Source organism: Chelonoidis abingdonii, chromosome 1, assembly GCF_003597395.2.
Source record: "Chelonoidis abingdonii isolate Lonesome George chromosome 1, CheloAbing_2.0, whole genome shotgun sequence".
Lineage (NCBI taxonomy): Eukaryota > Metazoa > Chordata > Testudines > Testudinidae > Chelonoidis > Chelonoidis abingdonii.
Genome location: NC_133769.1, coordinates 83,374,298 through 83,395,288, shown reverse-complemented (window position 1 = coordinate 83,395,288; position 20,991 = coordinate 83,374,298). Strand labels below are relative to the sequence as shown.

The 20,991-nt window shown below is 37.1% G+C and overlaps 1 protein-coding gene across 1 annotated transcript in view; it reads left to right on the top strand.

Annotated features, from left to right (window-relative positions):
- CEP290 (centrosomal protein 290) overlaps positions 1 to 20,991 on the top strand; it is a 94,820-nt gene that overhangs the window by 56,923 nt on the left and 16,906 nt on the right. The window contains exons 26-41 of the mRNA XM_075063469.1: positions 922 to 1,127; positions 2,580 to 2,731; positions 4,327 to 4,438; positions 4,827 to 5,282; positions 6,381 to 6,545; positions 6,853 to 6,960; positions 7,052 to 7,186; positions 7,807 to 8,073; positions 9,327 to 9,434; positions 10,443 to 10,642; positions 12,539 to 12,752; positions 13,354 to 13,491; positions 14,207 to 14,428; positions 15,742 to 15,855; positions 18,267 to 18,412; positions 20,463 to 20,559. Of these exons, the coding sequence (XP_074919570.1) occupies positions 922 to 1,127; positions 2,580 to 2,731; positions 4,327 to 4,438; positions 4,827 to 5,282; positions 6,381 to 6,545; positions 6,853 to 6,960; positions 7,052 to 7,186; positions 7,807 to 8,073; positions 9,327 to 9,434; positions 10,443 to 10,642; positions 12,539 to 12,752; positions 13,354 to 13,491; positions 14,207 to 14,428; positions 15,742 to 15,855; positions 18,267 to 18,412; positions 20,463 to 20,559 (2,840 nt within the window). The remainder of the gene's footprint in view (positions 1 to 921; positions 1,128 to 2,579; positions 2,732 to 4,326; positions 4,439 to 4,826; positions 5,283 to 6,380; positions 6,546 to 6,852; positions 6,961 to 7,051; positions 7,187 to 7,806; positions 8,074 to 9,326; positions 9,435 to 10,442; positions 10,643 to 12,538; positions 12,753 to 13,353; positions 13,492 to 14,206; positions 14,429 to 15,741; positions 15,856 to 18,266; positions 18,413 to 20,462; positions 20,560 to 20,991) is intronic.

The following is a 20,991-nucleotide window of genomic DNA, read 5'->3' as shown; positions in this document are numbered from 1 at the left end:
AGGTACAGAGAGAGGCAACAAAATGACTGAGAGTATGGAACAGCTTCCATATGAGGAGAGATTAAAAAGACTGGGACTGGTCATCTTGGGAAAGAGACGACTAACAGGGAATATGATAGAGGTCTATAAAATCATGAATGATGTGGAGAAAGTAAATAAGGAAGTGTCATTTACACCTTCACATAATATAAGAACCAGGGGTTACCCAACAAAATTAATAGACAGCAGCTTTAAAATAAATAAAGGGAAGTATTTCTTCACACAACACCCAGTCAACGTATAGAACTGGTTGCCAGGGGATGTTGTGAAGGCCAAAAATATAATTGGGTTCAAAAAAGAATTAGAGAAGTTCCTGAAGGATTGGTCCATCAATGGCTATTAGCCAAGATGGTTAAGGATGTAATCCTGTGCGCTGGTTGTCCCTAGCCTCTGACTGTCAGAAGTTGGGACTGGATGGATCTCTTGATAATTACCCTGTTCTATTAATTCCCTCTGAGGCACCTGGCCACTGTTGGAAGACAGGATACTGGCCTAGTCTGGCCCAGTATGGCTATTTTCAGATTCTTATGTTCTAGTCTAAACAAAAAGAGCTCTCAACCATACTTGTAGCTCTTTCCATCATTTTACACTACCTCAGCCAATATTCTAGACTTCAGAGTGACACACGGACAGCGTGATAATCCTGGAATCTTCTTACAGAGCTAATGTTTTCTTAAAAATGGATAAGATTTTTTTAGATTTCTGATGTGTGATGACGGAAGACTAGTTAAATGCCTAGCTCTTCCAATTCCAGAAACTGCTTAGGTGTCTGGTTTCCTTACAGAGGTAAATCAAAAGTACTTGTCTACTTTGAGAAGTTGTATTTTTGTTTTTCTAATTTAAAAACCTTGTTAAGCCTAATTAAAATATTATTGAACGTAGGGGGTGACAATGCCATGGACAAGGCCACAAAAGCAATCACCAACAGTGAGATTGTTTCTATTTCTAAGAAAATCACTGTGCTGGAAATGAAGGAACTAAATGAAAGACAGAGAGCTGAACACTCGCATCGAATGTATGAACACTTAAGGAACACTTTAAAGCAAGTGGAAGAACGTAACTTTGAACTGGAAACGAAGTTTGCTGAGGTATCAAGAAATGTAATTAAATAATTCATCAATTACATCCTAGAAATGCACTTTGAGCTTTTTGGTGTGTTACTCTATTATACCTACTATTGGTGCCTTTTTTGATAGGTTTACTTATCAAAATGTAGTTGCTTGTAAATAGGTTTTTGCTTGAAGAGATATATTTAATATGTAATATATTAATTTGTCAGTAATTTATTTCAGAACTTAGTTATTCACTATAAAATTAATGCTGATATAATATGACTCACACAGTGGGCGTATTGCAAAACCTTGTTAGTTCCTTGGCAACCAGATTTTTGCAAAAATCACAGATCTTGATCTTTCTGTTCCCAATGTCTAACAGATATAACTGTTTTCTGCTATTTTTTCCATGATCATCAGTGACTGTCATGGTCTTGCATATGTTTCAGACCTTGTTGGCTTTTGCATTCTCCTCCAACCTTTCTTCCCCACAAAATAATGCTATCTTGACTTTCTCACAAACCTTCTGTGTCCTTTTCTATGTTTTGTCTTATGCTTGGAATGTTATCTGCAGGGCTTTCTGCTATGCCACTTTGGGCCCTGCAGAAATCTGTCTTGGCCCAAAGTTATTTGATTTTAAAAAGTGAGACCTTGGGCGCTTCAATTTTTGGTGCCCAGTTTTAGATTTCTTCACGGGGCCTGATTTTCAGCAATTGTTGAGCTCTAACTCTCCTAAATTCTGGCACTTTTGAGAAGCGGAGTTCCAAAGAGGATGGAACTAGGCTGTTCTCAGTGGTGGCAGATGACAGAACAAGGACCCATGGTCACAAGTTGCAGTGGGGGAGGTTTACGTTGGATATTAGGACCTTTTTTCACTAGGAGGGTGGTGAAGCTCTGGCTGGGATGATTTAGTTGGGGTTGGTCCTGCTTTGAGCAGGTGGTTGGACTAGATGATCTCCTGAGGTCTCTTCCAACTCTTATCTTCTATGATTCCGTGTCTCGAATTGAGCAACAAAAATGACTAGTCACATTATTGTGAAAATGCTGGCTAGTAATGGTAATATAAATACACTATTCAGTGAGTCTTATTATTAGTAGTATTGTAGTACCAGCACCCTTCTTCTAGGCATTGTGCAAACATATAACAAAGAGAATCCCTGTCTTGAAGAGTTTATAGTCCAAGGATTGTTCCTTTTTTCTACCCCATTTTATAGTTAGTTTTTTTGCTTTCACTGTTTCAAGGAACTGAAAACATTGGTTTTCTTTTAGAATGCTTTGTTGTATGGATGCCTACATAGCTACTCTGATGTGCGTGTGATGTTGTAAGCAAGAAGTTGGATGTTTCAGAGGAGAACAGAAGAAAATCAAAGGAAGAAACTGAGAGGAAACAGTTTCATTAAATACAACTTCACAACATTTTGTGCTGACTAAAATATATTGTATGCCTTTGCCAAATACATTTAGCAAATATACTGTGGTTTTTTTCAGCTTACTAAAATCAACCTCGAGGCACAAAAGGTGGAACAGGCATTAAGAGATGAATTGACAAACAGTGTGAGTAAAGCAATAAATGATGCGGACAGACGAAAAATCATGGAGCTAGAGAAGAGTGAAATGGAACTGAAGATTGAGGTATCAAAGTAAGTGCAGAAGTACCAAATTCAGTATTACAGTATGTTTGGAAGTATTCCATAATTTGAATTATACAGATATATGTTGCTCCTACATTAATAGTAAAACAATTTTCATCTGTCTTTATATATTTTACATGTGCAATTTTAGATGAAGCATTACATAAAGAATCTGATTTAGAAGAACACTGTTTCTGATGGGACTTAACCAAATGCTTATGTGATGACCTGAATAGGTATGAATGTAAGCAGGTGCTTAAATCCTTTCCTGCATAAGGGCCTTAATTAGATACAACAACTTTTTGTGTTTATTAAAATATTTCAGACAAATTAGCAAAACAATAATTTATTCCCTTTGTTGCATCCTTATCAAGTACACCTCTACCCCAATATAACGCTGTCCTCGGGAACCAAAAAATCTTACCGTGTTATAGGTGAAACCGCGTTATATTGAACTTGCTTTGATCTGCCAGAGTGCGCAGCCTTGCCCCCCAGCGCACTGCTTTACCATGTTATATCCGAGTTTGTGTTCTATTGGGTCATGTTGTATCGGGGTAGAGGTGTATATAGAAAACTGGTGAAAATACTGCAGGGAAACAAAAATATTAATTTTTGGAAGATCGATTGATACTTCATTGAGAATTTTTTTTAAAAAGTATTTTGGAAGAATCCTGCTTATACAAAGTATTTAAAATATCATTACCTAAGTGTTGTCATATTTGCCCCAAAACAAGATATTTGAATTAATCTTCTGTCATTTATACCCTTCTGAAAATGGTCATTAGACATAACAAATAGCTTTTTTTTTTTTTTCATAAGAATGTCTGCAGTAGAAAATAGCAGAGGAAGTGACATGAAAATAAATATTATATACTCTGTAAAATGAATTGTTTCTAAATATGTTTTTCTTAAGTAATGTTAGGCTTTTGTTTTTGCAGTAAAATAAAAATACTGTTTTTGTTGTGGAAGATACACTTAATCAAGATTTTAGTGTATCAAAATTTCAAAAAATTAAAAGCAAATCTGCAATGCCATGTAATTGCAGAGATTATAAAGATGCTACAAGACATTAACAGTTCATCTTTCAGACTTCACAAGGTTATGAATTATGAACTGACATACTAACATTTGTGGCCTAGAAATATAATTGTGACTGTGGACAGTGGCCTCTCTGTGTAAACAATGTATACCCCTTCCAGGACTCCTCTCTACTGTTTGTTTTTGTTTTTTTCTGTTCTGTATAAAGCAATTATAAATTTTGCCATTGACGTAAGTAGTGAAACTGAAGAATCAGATCCATAAACCTCAGCCCTATTTCCAAAATAGGCATGAGAAGAGATTAGCAGGAGCTTTAATAATGGGGATAGTATCCAAATTACTCATCCATACTTGTATATGGGAGGGGAAAAGATCTGGAAATGCTGAAAAGTATGTTAACTTTGAATCTCCTAATATGAGGGAGAGATGCCTTTAAGGACCTCTCTTCAAGACCTTTTGTGTAGTAGAGCTTAATATTTTATTGGTAAAGGAACTTGGTCACCATTTTAGCTTGAAGGATTATTTAATATTTTAAATTGGGATAAATTCTTGTTTCCCTCTACTAGGTTAAGGGAGCTTTCTGATATTGCCAAAATGCAAGTTGCAGCTCTGGACGCACGGCAGCAATCCAGAGAGAAGGAAGTGGAATCCCTTCGAATGCAAGTTTTAGACTATCAGGTATGGTCAGTACTGCCCTGCTGTGTTAAAACTTTATAGTTAACTGATTTGTTTTGGGAGGGAGGGTTAGGTATAGAATATGTTTATATTAGGTTAAGAAAGTGCTTTCATCATATTTTGGAGAAATATTGTTTTTAAAATCTGTTTTTGAAAAGACAGATTTTTTTATTATTATTTTGGCTATAGAAGTAATACTGAACAAAACATGAACTGATGTGAGGCCAGATGCTGCTTCTATTGATGCCCAGAAGAGTTTTGCCATTAACTTCATTGGGAGTATGATAGGCATTGTAATGTGGTAATTACTTGCACTTCATGTAAATATGTTTAATTTTCAATGAATGATTTTATATTTTAAAAAATGTCTGTTACATATTTTGTTGCTTAGGCACAGTCAGATGAAAAAGCTCTTATTGCAAAATTACACCAGCATATCGTAGCTCTTCAGATTAGTGAGACCACTGCTGTGGGCAAGTTAGAAGCACTTACAATGAAACTGCAAAAGATGGAGATTTATAATCTACGCCTAGAACAAAAGCTTGACGAGAAAGAGCAGGGATTATACTATGCCCGACTAGAAGGAAGAAATAGAGCCAAACATCTGCGCCAGACTGTGCAATCTCTGCGGCGACAGTTTAGTGGTGCTCTGCCCTTGGCGCAACAGGAAAAATTCTCTAAAACCATGATTCAGCTGCAGAATGACAAATTAAAAATCATGGAAGAAGTCCAGCGTGCTCAGGCAGAGCGTCGAAACATAGAGAACAGAGCAATGGAGATGGAATTAAAAGTAAAAGGTTTAGAAGAGTTAATAGGCACACTGAAAGATACAAGAGGAGCCCAAAAGGTTTGACATCTTATAGCTTTTAGTAATCATTAATTTTATATATGTTTAATTAAAACTTTAATCTACTCCGTACACTGAATTTTTGCTTTAATATGTGCCTTCATGATTTCAGAATATGCAGTATTGTAATATCTGTTTGTTTTATTTTCTAAAGAAAGGATAATGGCCAGCTTTACTAGTTGGTATATAAGACCATGTCTACACTTACTGGTAGATCAGCACTGTTGCAATCGATGCAGCTGTGTTGATTTAGCGGGTCTGAGGGAGGCCTGCTTAAATCGATCTCAGAGCACTCTCTGGTTGACTCCTGTGCTCCACCTCCCCGAGAAGAGTAAGGGAAGTCAGTGGCAGAGTGTCTTCTGTCAACCCAGCGTGGTGTAGACACCTCAGTAAGTTGACCTAAGCTACTTCGACTTCAGTTACATTATTCATGTAACTTAAGTAGCGTAACTTGAGTCGACTTGCCGTGGTAGTGTAGACCAGCCCATAGTCTAAGCAGGGTCACACTTGGTTTTCTTTTGATTGAAGGCCTCTAAAGCAAATTTAAATTCTGTAGGAAGTGGTATTAGAGATTCAATACAGTATGAAATAGGAAGCACCATGCTACCCACTTTTGGCACAAGTCCCAACTACTTTTGGCCATTAAAAATCTCATGTCACTTTTTTTTTTTCTTTTTTTTTTTGGTAAGAGTAGGGATGTTAACTCCAGCATTCGGCACAAATTGTTATTTGGGTAATTATATTTTACCTTTTCTAGATAGTTACCTTTCAACTGGATAAGACATTCTCATTTTCTGTCCCAACTATTGTATAGTATTGCATTCTCTATTTAAAGACATTTGTATTACTATGGTGGGTAAAGTGACCTTGGGATATTTAGTTTTCAATCAGTCTGTAAAGTTTTTTGAGCATTTTGGGATTTATGTAAGTGATAGATATTGCTACTATTAGTGTATATAGTTCATTATATACAACTTTTGTGGGTTGTTTTGCAAACTTAGTTTCACTTTGGAAAAGACATCCAAATTCCCTAAATGCTCTTTTCATCTGATTAAGATGATAATGATAATGAACTGTACGAACTATTATTATTTACAGGTAATTGAATGGCATATGAAAATGGAAGAACTTCGTCTCCAGGAACTTAAACTGAATCGAGAGTTAGTCAAACAAAAAGAAGAGATGAAATATTTGAATAATATCATTTCTGAATATGAGCATACCATCAGCAGTCTGGAAGAAGAAACTGTACAACAGAGCAAGGTATAAACTTCTGCATGGTGTTAGAATAATATATTTTCTGTTTTATTTAATAATTTTTAAAATTCTTTTGTTACATTTAAAAAACTCATAACTGACAAGTACAAGATGTATGATACTTAAATCTCTGTTATCCCATGCTGTTATAGTTAAAGATGAATTGCTGTCAATGGCACATTGGAATTGCTTTCAAATTCTCTAAAGTAGGGATGAAATCCTTGCCCTGTTGAAGTGAATAGTAAAGTTCTCATTGACATCAGTGGGTCAGGATTTCAATGTAGATCTTTTTAATCAAACTTTTTTTATATAGTTTTATGAAGAGCGGCAGATGGCTTGGGATCAGAGAGAAGTAGAGTTAGAACGTCAGCTAGACATATATGACCGTCAGCAAAATGAAATACTTAGTACTGCTCGAAAGGTACCTATACTGATTTATTTTAAATACATTAATAAGTGTGCTGATTAGAGTTGTCAGAGAAATAATGTTCATATCTGTCTTTTCTGTGCAGTTTGAAGATGCGACAGGTTCGGCTCCAGATCCTAGTTTGCCCCTTCCACAGCAGCTTGAGCTAGCTTTGAGGAAAATTAGGGAGCACATTCGAACAATCCTAGAAACTCAGGCAACCTGCAAATTATTAGAAGAGGTAATTTAGATGAATCTACACCTAAACTATTAAAAGCATATGTATAGAACAAGAATAAATATGTTCACATGTAATATGAGGCATGCATTTATAAGAAAAGAGTACCACTGAATAGTTTGAATACTGTGAAAAGCTAATTTCTGTTGCTCTTTAGGTATGAAAAAACGCAAACAGGAAGAGAATTGGAAACAGTTTATATTCAAGGTGCTGAGATTGTGTAAAATTAGGTTTCTTAGTATTAATTAGGTTTAATTAGCATTCTGTAGCATTAATTGATTTAATTAACGTTATGTTAAATTTAACAAATGGCACCACTAATTCCTTCAAGAAAGAGTACCAAAGTGAGACTCCGTTACATAGATTTCTTATCAAACACTAAATATAAAATTAATCCTTTAAAAACACTTTATTAATAAATTTGGTATGTAAATACATTGTGCTATGAAAATTCCGCACAGAGAAATACAAATTATCATTTTATTGGTGTGTAGTGTGTCTAATAATCCCAAGTAGGGAAAATTGAATACAAAGCCATTTTTTGATTTGTAATTCGATTTAGGCATATTCTTTTTTTAAAGGTAATATTTCTATTAGATTAGTAATAATTTCCTGTGTTGTAGAAACTGAAAGAGAAAGAAACTGCACTGTGGAAAGCAGAACAAAATGTTTTATCAAGAGACAGAGTTATAAATGAACTAAGGCTTCGATTACCTGCAACAGCAGAAAGAGAGAAGATAATAGCTGAGCTAGGTAGAAAAGAAGATGATCCAGAACACCATCATGCCCTGAAAGTGGCCCACCAAACCATTACAAATATGCAAGCAAGACTAAATCAAAAGGAGGAAGTGTTGAAGAAGTATCAGCATCTTCTTGCAAAAGCTAGAGAGGTATACACACTTTTTGTGTTATCTTGTTTGTTTGTTTTTTAAGAGTTTGAGTTAATTTTGTGCCCAGTCCTGCTTTCAGTGGAGGCCTGGCAAAATTCCCATTGACTTCAGTAGGAGCAGAACAGGGACTTTATTATGAATTTCTCATTGCACAAAGTTCAGGTTTTCTTAACCTCTTGTATTTAAAAATTTATTTATGTAAAAATTTTCTGATAAGTTCTCGTTTGCAATTGCTTTAATATGGTAGGACTAGGAAGCAGATCTGCAGTGATTGATGCATGAAATTAACAAATAGTATAATTCCACATTTTGGTTGTTTTTCATGCACTTTCCTTGAAAAAAAACAAACAGAATTCTGTGCTGTAGTGGTTCATTATGGCCCAGATCATGCACGCAGCGATCTTACATGGGTAGACTCTTGCACAAGTCTCATTACAGGATTGTGACCTGTGGTTGCAGTTATGAAAACATTTTATTCATTAGCTGTATAAGAACTTAAAAAAATTCTTTAAAATAAATTTAAAGTTTGTTAAAGATGCCAGTTTGATGAGGAAACGAGGTGCATAAATAGAGGATGGAAAAGACCAGAAACGGTGAAGAGAATGGTAGAGAGAACAATCAGGAAAGGCAGGAATACTGATTCTTTGGGAAGTACGATAGCACTGAAAACCGTATAAAAGGAAGGCAGAGAAGCAAACATGCTCAACGCCTTTCTTGAGATTCCATGAGTCTTGTACCTTAGTCAGACCCATAATCAGTGACTCCTGCATGACCATATCAATTTATTAAATACATCTTGGTCTGCCTGACTGAATAAGGAGTGTTCTATGATTGATGCCTAGGTACACAAAACCAGTGAGTACAGAATGTTACAAACTCCAAGCTTTGTCCTGCAGTTTGAGAATTAAAGAAGGGAAAATTCTCTCTTTCAGGGTATTTGCACACTTCCAGAAAAATGTGATACTATGACTTTAATCTGAACATATTGAGAGGCTTAATTTAACATTGGATTCATGTAGTTTTGGGCATTTACTTTTTTTTCTTTCCTCTCCTAGAAAAAATTGCCAGGATAATTAAATTACTTTAACTTCTTAGTGCTTATATTTGCTTGCCAGTGATAGGATTTCCTCAGCTCATATTCTATTTCAAAGAGTCAAGTAATTAGCATGGAAAGTACACCAGTTCCATGGATTTCTGGAGTACCATGCCTTTATACATGAAATAAAAAAAACATGTTCATTTTGTGTTAATAGGAGCAAGAGGAAATCTCAAAGAAACATGAAGACGACCTCCGGGTTCTACATCAGAAGCTAGATTTGCAAGCTGATAATTCACTTAATAAATTCAAACAAACTGCCTTGGTAGGTTTGTTGGTTTGTTTGGGATGGGGGGATTATTTTGTTCAGTGTTGTATATCTGTTTGTATGTTGTTTTGTTTTTTGTAAATTTTGAAAATTATGTTAATCCTCCATACCAGAGGAGCAGTTTTTCAGTTCAAGATAGTATAAACAGCAAGATAAATAAGTAAGACTGTCATTACATTATTATTGTGTGAAAATGAAATTGAAAGAATTTGAGAAAGATGAGTGAGGAAATAAGGGTCAATTAACACATTTGGTACTTCAGTGTATAAGTGCATAATTCAACATATCCTTGTCTATAGAGAGCCCATGAGGAGGCTGATGTCTTCCATTTTCTCTCTCCTTTTTTAATATTCTACAGTAGTTTCTGAAACTGGGGTCCGTGGATGCTTCAGAGCATCCACGGGCTGCACTGATCAACTCCTCCCTCACCCTCCCAGCGCCTCCTGCACGCTGGGGAACAACTATTCAGCAGTATGCAGGAGGCACTGGAAGGGAGGGGGAGAAGTGGGGATGGAGTGTGCTTGTGGGAAGGGAAAAAAGAAGCAAGGAAGAGGATGGGCAGGGATGGAGCAGGGGTGGGAAAAGGTGGGGAGGGACCTTGGGAGAAGGGGTGGAGTGGGGGTGAGGTCTGGGACTGAGTGGGGAGCTTGGGGGTCTGTGAACAAATTTAAATCAAAATGGGGGCCCTTGGGTTGCTAAAGTTTGAGAACCACTGTCCTACAGTAAATAAAATAAGCTCCTAATCCTAATTAAAGATTAGCTTTTGACACTGTTTCTCAAAGACTGACCACCTATATTTAACCAGTTATATAACTACTCTTCAGATACAGAGACCATTTACCAATGTTCAGTGTGGCTATGAGTCACATCACTGGTTATAGAATATAGTGTAAATGTTGCTGCTTGGTTATGTTTGGGATCAAATTTAACATAATGAAATAATTGCAGCACTTTGCTGTATAAGATGTAGAATATTTAATACGAATGATTTTTCTGTTTTTATAGGAATTAATGAAAAAACCTTCTTTATCAGTTCCCACCAACAAACATTTCATTCGTTTGGCTGAGATGGAGCAAACAGTAGCAGAACAGGACAACTCTCTCGCTTTACTTCTAGGCAGATTAAAGAAAACATCATGTGATTTGGAGAAACAAAAACAACTTACTTTATTAAAAATCAAAGAGTTTGAAAACATCAAGGCTCAGTAAGTATTTAGATTTAGTGTTTAGTATTAAGACCATTTATTGAATTAGAATAACAGAAGATTAGAGTTGGAAGAGACCTCAGGAAGTCATCTAATCCAGTGCTTCTCAACCAGGGGTCTGCGAGCCCTTTCAGGGGTCTGCGGAGCGCCAGGGCTGAAACCTGCAGTCCCCGGCCCTAGCCAGAGGCGGTGTGGGGATGAAGCTGGCGGTCCCCCTCTCCCCAGCTGGGAGCGACGCGGGGCTGAAGCTGGCAAACCTCCCCCCTCACCCCCTAATCCAGGAGCAGCGGGGGGCTGAAGTCGGGAGCCCCAGCGCCCCCCACCCCCCGCTGAAGCTGGAAGCTGCACTGGGAGCCCTCCTGCCCACGCACAGCTCCTAGCTGCCCCGTCTGCATCCTGAACTACCCCCTGCCTGCACCCTGAGCTACTCCCCTGCCCTCTCACAGCCCCTAGCTGCCTCCTGTCTGCATCCTGAGCTATTATCCTCACTTCACACAGCCCCTAGCTACCCCCTCCGAGCACCTAAGTGGTTTTCAAACTTTTTGAACTGAATCCCCTCCCTTTGAGTTCTATTTTTTTATTGCATCCCCCCACAGCCCAGACAGGCTAGGTGACCTTCTGAATGAGTCTGGAGGTGGTGCTCCCTCCCTGGACCCTGCTGTGTGGATCTGGCTCGAGCCCCACCAGTCTTTGCCCGCCGAAAATAGAAGTAAAACTATGCCTATGCCCAAGGGTCCCCCGACCCTGACCCAGAGCCCCGCGCTCTCTCCCCTTCCCCAACCAGGCCCTGTTCTTTTTGTAGCATGTTGAGGTGGACCTCAGAAAGAAAAATGCTGAGAACTCCTGATCTAGTGCAACCCCCTGCTCAAAGCAGGACCATCCCCAACTAAATCATCCCAGCCAGGGCTTTGTCAAGCTGGACCTTAAAAACCTCTAAGGAAGGAGATTCCACCACCTCCCTAGGTAACCCATTCCAATGCCTCACCAGCCTCCTAGTGAAATAGTTTTCCCCAATATCCAACCTATCCTCCCCCACTGCAACTTGAGAGCATTGCTCCTTGTTCTGTCATTTGCCACCACTGAGAACAGTCCAACTCCATCCTCTTTGGAAACCCCCTTCAGGTAGTTGAAAGCTGCTATCAAATCCCCCCTCACTCTTCTGCAGACTAAATAACCCCAGTTCCCTCAGCCTCTTTTCATAAGTTGTGTGCCCCAGCCCCCTAATTTTTTTGTTGCCCTTTGCTGGACTCTCTCCAATTTGTCCAGATCCTTTCTGTAGTGGGGGTCCCAAAACTGGACACAATATTCCCGATGGGGCCTCACCGGTGTCAAATAGAGGGAAATAATCACTTACTTTGATCTGGCTGGCAATGCTCCTTGCAGCCCAATATCCTGTTAGCTTTCTTGTACATGCTTTAGCAACAATTTATTAATATGACTGCTGAATGTAAGGTTTGATTGAAGAAACTAACCTAATAATTTATAAAGCCACAAGTATAACTTTAAAATATTTGTTTTGTGGATTGTCATCAAGGCTATCACTGGAAAATTGTTGTTTAAAATATGTAATGGTCAATTATAAATGTTGCATTATTGAACACTTCTTTTTAATTGAAATTTTGGTGCTCTGAACATAGTTTTTTGAACTGTCAAAAATATTTTTTTATATTATTAACAACATATTGGGCTTGCTATGCAAAAGAGATGAAAGTCATGAAAATTTAGCCCATATGATATGTTTAAGAAAAGGAAATTGTTATCTAGTCTTTCTTGCTTTACTCATGTGAGTAGTCCCACTGGTGCTGTGCATTTGATCACTGTTTGATATTAATTCAGGAAGTGGGACCACAATAATTCTCTAATCTGAAATTATAAAAAATGTGTAATTTTTTTTAGGCTTGAAGAAAAGCATGTAGCTGAAGTGAAAAAACTGAAAGATGAAGCAAATGAATTGAGAAACCTGTTATCGGAGATAGAGAGAGAATTGCTGCAAGTAAAAACTGAATTAGAGGCCCAAAAAGAAGCAAATAACAGAGCGCCAACAACTACAATGAAAAACCTAGTGGAAAGGTTGAAGAACCAGTTAGCCTTAAAAGAGAAACAACAGAAAGTAAGTAATTTAAAATTATTTTATTATTTAGCGTCTATCATGGAGACAAGAAGTTGATGTAAAACCAAGTAACTATGAAAATTATGTATAGCAAACACTTCCACAACTTTTTTTCAGAAGTGCCACTAGTGAGGTTAAGAGATGGACAAAGAATACCTGAAAGATGCCCTTCTGTGGAGATTCATTAGGGCTGTATAGCCTGCTGTAGAAAAAGGACCAGAAAATTAATGAAATTAGATGCAGAATTTAACTCTTCTGTAATTTGTGGAGCCAGATTCACCGATATACTTCAGCTGCTTTATGCTACTCCGGTGATGCACAACAGCCTTTAACTTAGTTTAAATGGCCAGCTAAGCTGCATTTTTTCTGATTTTGTGTTGCCAGAGTATTGCAAAGCAGTCAGAGCATACCAGTGAATCTGGCTTATCATTGTAAATCATATGGAAACAGGCCAAAATATTATATTAATTGTGCTGTTAGTATGGAATACATATGGGTAATTTAACATAAAAGGTAGTACAATTTAATTCCCGTTAGCAATTTTTTAATGTTTGTTTTCAGCAACTTGCTTACTTACAAACGAATTTGTTGATATTTTCAGGCTTTGAGTAAAGCACTTCTGGAGCTCCGAGCAGAAATGACTGCTAATGCTGAACAGCAGATTATTTCTGTAGCATCACAAAAAGAGGCATACATGAATGTTCAGCAGATTGTTGACAAACAAACAAAGGAGCTCACGGTAAGCACTAATTAACCTCCTTTATACTGTATTCTATATTGTATTCTTATTTGAAAAGAGAACACAATTTTTATAATTTCATTTTGAGTATTATAATAATGATTGTTGTACTGTCATAAGGTTTGATACAACTCCCAGTGAAGTCAATGACAGTCTTTCTATTGACTTTTTTGGGAGTTGGGTTGGACCCATTGTGTACATTTGTTTTTAAATATTAAAACAAATAATCAAACAAAATGTGTAAGTACGTGCAGTACCGGTAGTTAGTCTACATTTTTTTCTTCAGAATTTTAGAACTTACACATAAGAACGCTTACACCAGGCTTAAACTTGGTATATAAAGGTTCAACCTAAGGCAGCTTTTTCTTTAACACAGAAAATAAATTTGGTTTTGCCATTAAAGAAAAAAACACCCCAAAAGTTGATTATTTTGGTTGTTTATTTTACTTATTTAAATTTAAACTTAAAAATGTTTTTCAAACTGACTTTTTGCAACATAAACATATCAACAGATTTATAGGAATTTACAAATGATCTTCTAAGTGATTATTTTAACATATTTTACTTTACAGATTATTTAAATATAGTTGACAATATATGAAATAACTGATTTGAGAAATGTCTGTGGAATGCAGGAAATATACCTCCTTAACCTCAATGTGTTTTAGTTAGGTGGCAACCTTGACTAACACTTTTTTAAAATTTATTTTTATAGACTCATATAGAGGAATTAAATGAGCAACTTACAAAATTCAAAGATGCCCTTAAAGTAAGTAAAACTAGAGAGCGCTCTTTGTTAGATGAGATGGATGATTTAAACCAAGAACTTCAAAAAAAGCAAAAAGCCATTACTAAAGGGCTAAGAGAAAAAGAAGAAATGGAAAACGAAAACAAAGAACTGAAAAAGCGGATAAAAAGACTAACAAACAGCATTCAGGTGAGCTTAGTTTTTATTAGTGTAAAAATCTAGGGATTCAGTCAAATATTATCTAATGGATGTACTGTTTTTGGAAGACTGAGTATGATTATCAAGCAGAGGGACCAATACGTGTTGAGGAGAATTTAGAGACTGGAGGCAGCAGACAGCGTAATCGGGGTGCCACCAAGCCATTCTCTGGCATCCTTTGCTGCAGATGTCAAATGTGGGTAAGATGCCGAAAGAGACTAGTTCCCTGAGGTAAAGATGAATGAAAGACCCAGGAGATGGCTTGTAGAACTCACAGCTTGTAAGAAGAGAAGGAGATTTAAATTATTGCAAACTGAGGGGACTCTTCTTTCTTCTCACAGTAGGAGGTCAAGAAGATTCAAAGGTGAGCTGAAACCTAGCTGTATAGGCTGAAAAGGTCCAGCCCTAGATATTAGTTATATGGCAATGAGATCATTTAATACCATAATAACACAAGTAAATGCTTTGTGGTTTTATGAGAGGGTTTAGCGTCAACCTCCAGTTACAGATAATGAAAAATTAACAAAATTGCAGTCCGCTTTAAATACGTCCCTTTGTTTCGTTTTTGTATGTGCCCTGGTCAATCCACCACTTCAATTACATATTCCCTCCATGGACATACTGTTTTTCTAGGAGCTGCCATTTTATTTACTCTCTTCTATCCTCCTCTTCTCAATACTATCTATATGTAGTAGATCATTCTATACTACTGGTAATGCAGTTCCCAGCAGTATCCAGTTGGATTCCTCTCAGACATTTAAGCAGGAAGTACTGGTACTAGTTTATTTTTGCCAAATGAACGTGGTCTTAAAATGTTTTAAAACTCTCTGTATATTGTCTGTGCTCTGTAGAAAAATATTTCTAAGTAACGGTGTTTTTTCTGTCTATGTATTCATTCTTTTTTCATTTCTAAATCTGCAAATAGAGATTTCACATACTATTAAATTCTCAGGTATATGTCCTTTAAACCAAGTTGCGTGAACTCATCTGATTCGAAAGAGTCATTGTAATTTACAGCAATTTAATACCTAACCCTTACTAAGTTTAAAACAGCAAAAGTGTAAATATCCTTTTTGAGTCCATTACTCATGACTGAATATAAAGTAACAATCTAACACTTAAATAGTAGTTGTAATCTTTATAGAGACACATTATAACCTAAATTGTAATATTTGTTCAAAGCACTTCCGTTGAAATGAATAAATCAGTCAATATTTAGTTTCTGTATTTATCCCAGTGGGGAAAAAGTAGGAAAGTATCTAAATGGTGATCATTAAGCTATAAAGATAATCATAATTTTTCAGAGCAAAGCTGATGAACAAAAATTCATCGATGAACTTCAGAAAAAAATTAAAAAGCTTGAAAGTGAAGTTGAAAAGAGTGAGGAGGTAGAAAAGAAAAGTGTAAAAGAAGACAAGGTATGTGACAAGGCATCATTTAATTTGTGGTATTGAAAGGGACACCGTCAACTTGAAATCTACTTTAAGAAAAACAACAAATCAGAAGTGGCTTCAGAAATTCCACCTGCTCCTAATTCCCCTTACCAATTTTTCTGATGTTATTTTATATTTTACTAATATTTTCCCTTCCCTTCTTGCTGAATATAAAATCTGTACAAAAGATTTAGGAAACTGACTCAAATGTACAAGATAACAGTGACTGACTACGTATAAAGTATTGTCAAATTCATAAAGTAAAAAAACTCAAAAACATAATTTCTTTCAGTGGTAGCAACCTATGGTGTTTCTTGTCGCAGTTTAAAAACATTTTGAGACAAAAATGTGATTTTTTTTTTTTAAACGGATGGATGGATGGTGTCCCTTCAAAAAGATACATTTCGTAATGGATATCTCTGCAGCTGATCGATTCTGACTGGCGAAGGATGTATTTATTCAGTCTGTTGTGTTTTTTTCTGCTGTTATGGTAGCAGATTAAGTGTCTTGTTTTGGTACCTAGTAAAGAAGACCGAAGCAAAATACATGTTTTGTTCTCAAACTGCATTCAGTGGCATTTTATACATTCAAGATGATTTTAAGCAAGAGCTTACAATTCCCATTAGAGAAGTTTGAAGCATTGTACATAAATTGCTAGTGTTTGAGATGTATTTTTGTCGTGTACTATGGAGGGGTGAGTGTGTCTGTATTTGTGTGTGTGTGTATATATATAATTTGTTTTATTTTAGTTTCCATAGCATTAATGTATTTGTAAATGTTCTACATATGTATGTATGGAATTAAAAATAACGAATACATTTAGACCCTGGTCCTGCAACTAAGTCCGTGCAGGTAGATCTCTACTCTCAAATGGAATCCCATTGAAATCAGTGAGGCTGTCTGTATATAGCTCCTTGTATCCATGTGGTGGCCCATTGACTTTAGTGGGAGTTTCTTCAGGAGTAAGGGTGTGCCTATGCAGAGCTGATATTTATGCATGTTAGGTATTGGTTCTGCAGACTGAATCTTGAGTATAAAACTACTTTGAGTTCTTACAGTTATTTCTCTTTTGCCAGCCTCATGGTAAAGAATGTTTTTAGTTCTTGAAATTACTTATATAGGTTTGTAGTGAGAGCATTATTAATCAGTGAAAGAATACATTTCCAACAAGTAATTGAAGTGGTTGATCCAAACTAATGCAAATTACACCTAATTTTTCAAGACATTTTGTGTTATTTGATATTATTCAACATGACTTTCCGAATCAGTCGTAGTGCCCAATTCTGCAATGACATATGCACATCGCATGCACATGTTTCTGCAGGATTGGTCATAACTTTGAATTTTGCAGGAGATAAGGGCTTTATCTTAAGGGAGCACTGCTTCAGTTGCTAAAGAACCATGTTTTTATTAAGGACTCACACTCCCACAGTTAAGGTTTCAGGATTTTGTTTCTCATTATGAAATTTGATTCACTGAATCAAGTTCACTGATTTTCAAAAGACATGCTCCAGGTAATCACTTTGATCTTTTTTGTGGTGCTAGGACAGCTATCCACCAATTCTCAACGTTGCACAGCTGGAATCTCATGACCCAGATAAAATACTAAATCCTGTTAAATGCTAGGAAAAATAATCTTCTCTCCACCTCCCCAAACCCCGCCCACATTTTCCTCTGAATCAGACCTCAATTCGTTTTTGTAGGTAATAGTAAAAGTTTAAATGTGGAAAAGAAAGGAGAGAGGATCAACTAAGGGAGGCAAGGGACTCTAGGACAAAAAAACTTCATTGCCACCTGTAAAAATAACATTAGCTTAACTTTTTCAATAGCCATTTGTCATAAAGTCTTACCTTGTTTTCTGTCATAAAAACTGAATTCGAACTATTAAGTAGAAATTCATTTTTCTGTGATAGAAAGGGAATTTAAAATCACCATTGGACCAGCAACTACAATACTGCAGGGGCATCTGAGTTCTTGGTGAGTTGGAGGAGGAAAGAGGGGTCTGCTGTAGATATTATAATTAGCACAGAATAGCATCATGATATTTTCTCCTATCTTCCATTAACTTGTTTCAAAGTGGGAGAATATCTTGTGAAAGCATCCCTAACATTGGATTTCATAAAAATGTTTCAGTCCTTTTTTGTAAAGTGAATGTTTAATTTTACAGAATGATTCTCTGATAGCATTCAGATGTAGCAGGCTGTGCATCAGATTTCATAACACTCAGTATATGCACCAATCACCTAGTAATAATTGCTATATTTAAATATCTATTTTTGTTTAAAATTTTGAAACGGGAACTTTTAATCAAATAGTGCTAGGCTGACTTGTTTCTTGTTCTGTGGTGTTAAACTAGAACAAAAGGAAATGTTACTTTGTTTTTGAATGTTTTACAGAGCTCTAGGGAAGAAATAGCTAGGTGGGAAGAGGGTAAAAAATGGCAAGCAAGAATGGAAGGGATGCGAAACAAACTAAAAGAAAAGGAGAAAGAAATGGACACTTTAACAAAACAGTTCAATACATTAAAGGAACTTTATTCCAAGTGAGTTGATTTTAATTAGACATATTTCTAAACTGATGGAATAAAATAAAGGAAACTTGGTTTCTTGGTTACAATATTTTTGTAACAGTTTTGTTATATTAACAAAATAGATGCTTATAATTTACATTTAAGTTGAGACTACAGGAGACAACTTATTTTTAAGCAGCAAGCTGCGTTTATGTTTCTAGATATTCTAGTATCCTGTTTTCTGTAGGAGCTTAAGGTATTTTATTAATTAAATTAGTTTTGCTCAAAGACTGTTTTTAAGTTCTCTATTAATAATTAGGGCTGTCAAGCGTTTAAAAAAATTAATCATGATTAATTGCACTGTTAAACAATATAGAATACCATTTTTTATTTTTTTATGTTTTCTACATTTTCAAATATATTGATTTCAAGTACAATATGGAATACAATGTGTACAATGCTCACTTTATATTTATTTTGATTATAAGTATTTGCATGGTAAAAAAAAAAAAAGTGTTTTTCAATTCACCTAATACAAGTACTGTAATGCAATGTCTTTATCATGAAAGTTGAACTTACAAATGTAGAACTACGTAAAAAAAAAATGCATTCAAAAATAAAACAATGTAAAATTTTAGCGCCTGCAAGTCCACTCATTCCTACTTCTTGTTCAGTCATTGCTCAGACAAAAAAGTTTGTTTACATTTGCAGGAGATAATGCTGCCTGCTTCTTGTTCACAGTGTCACCTGAAAGTGAAAACAGATGTCCTCATGGCACTGTTGTAGCTGGTGTCACAATATTTTTACATGGCAGATGCACTAAAGATTCATACATCCCTTCATGCTTCAACCACCGTTCCAGGGATCATGTGTCCATGCTGATGACTGGTTCTGCTTGATAACAGTCCAAAGCAGTGCAGACCAACACATGTTCATTTTCATTATCTGAGTCAGATGCCACCAGCAGAAGGTTGATTTTCTTTTTTGGTGGTTTGGGTTCTGCCAGGTAATTGGTTCTTTCATTGCTATCAATTAAGAATGCTCGTTAGTGCGCAGTTCTTCTTATGTTGTTGGGTGCTTGCTTGCTTTGTCCCTGCTTGCGGAAGAGCAGCCTGTTCGCTGTCTGTGGGGGCTTGGAACCGGGTGGTCGGCAGCCCCCCATCACTCCGTCCCAGTTCCCTGTGCCGGCAGCTGCCCAACAGCTTCATGCAGCAGTTCAGCTTCCCTCCCCCACTGCAGTGCTGCTCTGCCTCTGCCTGGAATGCTGCTCCCTGAAGCCACTGGCTTGCTGTGCGCAGTGAGAGGGGAGAAGGGGGGCTATGTCAGGGTGACCTCCTCCCCCTGCTCCTGCCCCCGCTTACCCCATCTCCATAAGCAGGGGACACACAGGACGACTCAGGACAGAAGACTTTCTGGCAGTAAGTGCTGTTCTAATTGCTGATCTACTTAATAGGCATGTACTTAGAGTGGGTCAGCATACTTAAAGGGGCATGCACACACTCTCATCACACAGGGTGTGTCTCTCTGCTGCCCATGCTGTGTCCCCCATCTCTCCGTTTGTGCTACTTGCAGAATGTGAAGGCTATGTTAACAATGATTTTAACCTTGAGCGCTCAGCGCGAGTGCTAGATTAGCGAGTAAGGCTTCCATGGGAATATCCACTTCTTAACTTCACCACCTCAACCAAGCTTCACAACCCATCATGCTGGTACAGTATTAAATTGTTTGTTTAAAACTTATACTGTGTGTGTAGTGTGTGTGTTGTGTAGTCTTTTGTCTAGTGAAAAAAAATGTCCTGGAACCTAATGTGTCTCTCTACCCCCCCCCGCCCCCCCCCCCATTTACATTAATTCTTATTGGGAAATTGGATTCGCTTAACATCGTTTTGCTTAAAGTCACATTTTTCAGGAACATAAATACAGCGTTAAGCGAGGAGTTACTGTACTCCCTTCCTCAAAGGTCTTACAGTCTAAGAGACATATAAGGCAAGACACACTGGGAGACCCAGAGGAAGGTATCTCCTAACCTCCCCCCACTTTCATTATTTATTGCCTAGCATTGGCTAGTGTTTGGTGCTTTTTAGGAGGGATTTGCTTTTGAATGGAATGGGGAACCAGCACAATAAGATGGAGGACAGTGTAGGGCACAGCATGGAAGAAGGTACAAAGCTGGGTGTGGCTGTAGGAAATAAATGATTCTTCGTTGATTGTGTATCAGTGTGAATCCCACTGTAGGTATGCATGCACCCTATGCACAAGATCAGATTTTTTTTTTTTAATAGCAATGTCTGTCAGGGCTGTAAATGTGCCCTGTACTTCCTTGTGAGGGCATAAAGAGTGGAATGGCTGCAGCCCTCCCTCTGTTGGGTGTGCACCTGACGAGGAGCACCCCTACAGACATGTCTTGAAGAATTCCAGTTACTGCACAAGGTGAGTAACCCTCCTTACAGGTAAAAGAAAAATCATAAAACACAATTACGGTCTATACTTATTAACAATTAGACTATTCCTGTCTAATAAGATATTTCTCATCCAATGATCCATCTTTCAGTGCTTATCCAGCCCATAAAGTTGGGATTCACCGTCCATAAGACCTCTCCTTCCCACTGTCAG